The 5,381-nt window shown below is 39.2% G+C and overlaps 1 protein-coding gene across 6 annotated transcripts in view; it reads left to right on the forward strand.

The window, feature by feature from the left end:
- csnk1g1 (casein kinase 1, gamma 1) overlaps positions 1-5,381 on the forward strand; it is a 49,057-nt gene that overhangs the window by 10,855 nt on the left and 32,821 nt on the right. For all 6 annotated transcript variants that reach the window (XM_032523579.1, XM_032523602.1, XM_032523610.1 and 3 more), the window contains exon 4: positions 3,913-3,982. In XM_032523579.1, coding sequence (XP_032379470.1) covers positions 3,913-3,982 — 70 coding nt within the window. The remainder of the gene's footprint in view (positions 1-3,912; positions 3,983-5,381) is intronic.

Genomic DNA, 5,381 nt, shown 5'->3' on the forward strand with positions numbered 1-5,381 from the left:
TACGGTAACTTAGCCTACTTTGGATGTAGTGGGAGCTAAACGGGGTAACGTTATCACTGTCACTGTGTCACGAGCAAAAGCGTTAATAGTTTGTTGTAGCAACCAACGTAATGATAATAACTGATTTATTTAGCGCATTTCATGAAACCCATCGACGCTTTACACAAGTACAGGGGGACAACAGAAAAGAAAATAGTAGGCAAACACGGACTGAAAGGAATAAAACGTTGGCGATAAATAGAAGGGGACGCCATTTAATGTCGGCTACTGACGTGCAACCACATTCAATCTAAAGTTATTTTATGAATGAAATAGACATATTACATACCCGAGGGCCTATTCAGGGTTGGTTTTGAATCATTTACAATTAGGGATGGGTCTCGAGACCCGTTTTCTATAAGGACCCGGTTCCAAATTTCTCAAAACCTTAAAATCAACAAGGTCAGAGCTTATCAATACTGTCATTGAGTCTAGTTGATCATATAAAGTTATCTATAAAAATAGATCCGTGGGTGAACCGGAAACGTGATTTACTAGCACAGTGTGTGTTTGAAGACCATATATGTAAAGACTAGCCTCCCCTGTCATTCAAAACTTAGTCGGACTGGCTATCGCGAGAACTCTGTGCTAGCGCTCTGTGGGCCGCTTAGTTCATCAAGCTTGTTTAAACAAAAACAGTGACCGACAAAGAAGAAATCAAACAGTCACAGACTCACAGTCTTTGCAATAATAGTTCTGTTAAGGTTAAGAATCTGTTGTCTTGTCTTATTAACAAAAAATAAAAGTATTGTTAAAATGTCTCAGTAATTGTATAATATAAAAATAACGACCCCCTTCCCCATTTACTGTCCTGTAATTGTCTCAATATGTTGAAAGCCCAACCGAGTGTGACTCCGGTTTTGCCCGCCGTATTTTACTTTCCCTTTTTAGCTTTTAGTTGTTTTTTGTTTATTTCCTTTTTTCCTGTGATGGCTCTGCCCCAGTATCAGCCATAACTTCCACAATAAAAATGTAAATACAATTATGCCTATATAAAGAACTCTCCTGCTGCATTTTACCTCGCATATAACACAGGCTTGTGTTTTGCCAAAATCTGTGACCATCACAATGCTTTTTTGTGCTCTGTAACGTCGTCGACCTGCTGTAAATCATTTTGTGACTTTGCTCGAAAAATCGAACCCGGGCAAAAGCATTTATAACAATAGCTTTTCACTGTTGGTCACTTTTGCTGTTACAGGCTATTTATGATCATCAGATAGAATATTACACCGATTCAGAAACATTTAAAACTTACATATAGTCACTTTAATGACTGCTTTGTTCAGACAGGGAAGCTGTTATTAAGCTTTAATTAGACACAAATTGCACGTTTTTCATTGCCATTTGCCGTTGATTTCCAGATATGACTCTCAGGTTATGCTCGGGTGGCACAGTGGGGTGGTTGTTACACTCAACTGTTCTGGAAATATCTAGAAATGTGAACGTACAGTGGTGTGAAAAAGTGTTTGCCCCCTTCCTCATTTCCTGTTCCTTTGCATGTTTGCACACTTAAGTGTTTCGGAACATCAAACCAATTTAAACAATAGTCAAGGACAACACAGTAAACACAAAATGCAATTTGTAAATGAAGGTGTTCATTATTAAAGGTGAAAAAAAATCCAAACCATCATGGCCCGTGTGAAAAAGTGATTGCTCCCTAACCTAATACTGGTTGGGCCCACCTTAGCAGCAACAGCTGCAACCAAGCGTTGCGATAACGTGCAATGAGGCTTTTACAGCGTCCTGAGGAATTTTGGCCCACTCATCTTTGAGAATTGTCCTAATTCAGTTACATTAGAGGGTTTTCGAGCATGAACGGCCTTTTTAAGGTCACACCACAAACATCTCAATAGGATTCGGTCAGGACTTTGGCTAGGCCACTCCAAAGTCTTCATTTGTTTTTCTTCAGCCATTCGGTGGTTGCTTGCTGGTTATTTTTAGGATCATTGTCCTGCTGCAGAACCCAGTTCGTTTCAGCTGAGTATCACGAACAGATAGTCGGACATTCTCTTCAGGATCTTGGTAGAAAGCAAAATTCATAGTTCCTTTATCACGGCAAGTTTCCAGTCCTGAAGCAGCAAAACAGCCCCAGACCATCACAATCACCACACCACATATTTCACGTTGGTATAATGTTCTTTTTATGAAATGCAGTGTTCTTCTACGCCAGATAACTTGGACACACACCTTCCAAGAGTCTCACTTTTGTCTCATCGGTCACAGAATGTTGTCCCAAAAGTCTTGGGATCATCAAGATGTGTTGTGGAGAAATTGAGACGAGCTTTGATGTTCTTTTTGCTCAGCAGTGGTTTTCCTTGGAAACTCTGCCATGCAGGCCATTTTTGCCCAGTCTTTTCCTGATGGTGGAGGCATGAACGCTGACCTTAACTGAGGAAGTGAGGCCTGCAGTTTTTGGACGTTGTTGTGGGGGTCTTTTGTGACCTTTTGGATGAGTCGTCGCTGCGCTTGGGGTAATTTTGGGCGGCCGGCCACTCTGGGAAGGTCACCCATGTTACATGTCTTCGCCATTTGTGGATAATGGCTCTCACTGTGGTTCGCTGGATTCCCAAAGCATTGGGAATGGCTTTATAACCCTTTCCAGAATGATAGATCTCAATTACTTTCTTTCTCAATTGTTCCTGAATTTCTTGGTCTCGGCATGATGTGTAGCTTTTAAGGATCTTCTTTGGACCTTACTGTGTCAAGCAGCTCCTATTTAAGTGATGCTGATTGTGAACAGGTGTGGCAATAATCAAGCCTGGGTGTGGCTAGAGAAATTGAACTCAAGTGTGGACAACCACAGTTATAGTATGTTTAACAAGGGGGGCAATCACTTTTTACACAGGGCCATGATGGTTTGGATTTTTTTTCACCTTTAATAATAAACACCTTCATTTACAAATTGCATTTTGTGTTTACTTGTGTTGTCCTTGACTATTGTTTAAATTGGTTTGATGTTCCGAAACACTTAAGTGTGACAAACCATGCAAAGGAACAGGAAATGAGGAAGGGGGCAAACACTTTTTCACACCACTGTAGATGCTTGGGGATGTTTGTCTTTCCAGTGGTTGCGGAACTGGAAATCATAACTCTTGACTCATGCTTTTATTATTGCTCACAAGAGAGTGGTAAATACAGTAGCTACAATAGTATTAGGTTTACTAAGCCAAAAAGTATTTTAGTTGCTTACTCCGGTGGATGGTGTGCGTACCCTGATGTAGTGCTTTCATACAATTACATTTTATTTTATCAAATGTTGAGAACCAAAACATCAGTGAACTGAGATGAAATGAAGGACTTTAGTGTATCTTTAGTTTATTCCCAGGTCAGTTTTATAACAGGAAATTAAATGGGAAGTTTAGGTGGAGTGTAACTTTGGGGAAAGACTTAAGTTTCAGAAGTACCCGAGACAAAATCTTCAAAATGGAGAGATGGATGGAACCATTTTATGGTGACTGAGATAATGGCGTCATCTGCTGTCTTCTCTAACAATGTTTTTGGAGGAGGAGAAAAATTTGAGCTGACAGGACATTATTTAGGCTACGTGTTTAAAACCTTTGTAAGAAGAAAGAGTTGCTGTTGGCTGTTTGTGCAAAACTGACACCCAAACCCACATTGCTGACAACGTTTGTCCTGCTAGTGCTAGTTAGTTTGGTAGACCTGGTTTTACATGATGGGAGGGTTTTCCGTGGGTCATCCCAAATTCTGTTATCACATTCAATTAAATTGAGAAAATACATTTTTCTTACTGATTTAACATATCTGTACAATTCTGTTTTTAGGTGTGTGTTTTTTCTTTTCATGGTTTTATTCCAATTTGTGAGGTTCTTGTCATTAACTGACTACTACTGTTTGGATGTGTCCACTGTGTAGGAACCAGTGAAGTCGAGGGCACCACAGTTGCATTTAGAGTACCGGTTCTACAAAACACTGGGAACTACAGGTAAGGTCACAGATGTTGTTTGCAACACCTCAGGGTAGTTTTTTGTGTGACTGCATGACAATGATGTGTGACTGTTTTGGAAGATCAGCCCAGAAGATTGCATCATTTCCACAACAAGTGATTACTCCACTCAGGTTACGTATTGATATTAAGCGGGGTCAGCTACTTGTTTTAATCTCCAGGCTTTTGTGTACATGAGTTCGTCAATGCCTATGTGCGTAAGAGAGTGTGTTGAGCGGTGACCTTGCTTGACAATAGACTTGCCAGGGGTGAAATTCAATAGGAAATGTGTTGACACAAAGCTTCTTATACACCCACAACACAGATGCAGCAGGTGATGTTTGTTTTTCTGATCCACTGAAAATACTTCCTTGTTGTTATCTAGGCAGAATATGCACAATATTATGTTCTCGCTCTCTGTCTATATATCTATAGATATGTAGGTCAATGCCTTATCATGTAATATTGTATAATTTATTTTTTTGTCTATTTACAGTGATATGGGCTACAAACTTAAATGTTTTTAATGTTAGTGGTTAATGACGTCAGATACAGTACATGGCAGCACGTCAGAAAGTCAGTTGTAAATTCTTCGTGTTCCCATCGGGTCAGTGTTCCAGGAGCTATAGTTAAGCAGCAATTCGGTTTGTCATTACGAACGACCCCTTTCACACAGTCGTTTGACCCATCTCATTAAACAAATATTGATCATATTCACAGTAAGTAAATGTGAGGTTTGACCTCTTCAGTATGAAGCAGGCTTATACATTGTCACTGTGCTGCCTGTAGATAAGGAATTCAATTATTTAAATAGCCTTTTGTTGTCTTAATAAAGCATCTGTAAATGGATGACAAAAGGTACTGTCACTGTATAAAGCTAGTTCATGTGGTCAAAGGTTAGTGCTAATACTTTATACATGTCACCAGAAGATCTTTAATTATTTTATATATTTAATATGCATGCCATATAACTTAGCAGATGTCAGATAACCAATAACTTCATGGTCATTTCAGCCAATATGACTGCTGATTCATTTTAGTGCAATAATAGTGTCTAATCTAGCACTCTTTTATTAGTTCTGATGTTTGCATTCAGCCAAGCCCAAAGGACTCCACTGTTGAATGTAGTTGTTCCTGATACCTTACCTGTGATGGTATATCCTGCAATTCACTGTTTTTTTTCACATTTTAAATGATTCATAATGGCTAGCGGTGACAGCTTCTGATGGTGTTGAATAGGGATTACAACACTAACTGACATAACTAACTTTTCTAAAATTGTGCCCTTTACACTTAGTTAATGTTACCGTCCTCGTATTGTTGCAATGAATGTATTGCTCAGGCAGAGATTTATTGATTTATAATAAGAGAATATTTTACAGATTCATCGTTGCATTAC

The sequence above is a fragment of the Etheostoma spectabile genome, chromosome 1 (genome assembly GCF_008692095.1).
Source record: "Etheostoma spectabile isolate EspeVRDwgs_2016 chromosome 1, UIUC_Espe_1.0, whole genome shotgun sequence".
In the NCBI taxonomy this organism is placed as follows: domain Eukaryota; kingdom Metazoa; phylum Chordata; class Actinopteri; order Perciformes; family Percidae; genus Etheostoma; species Etheostoma spectabile.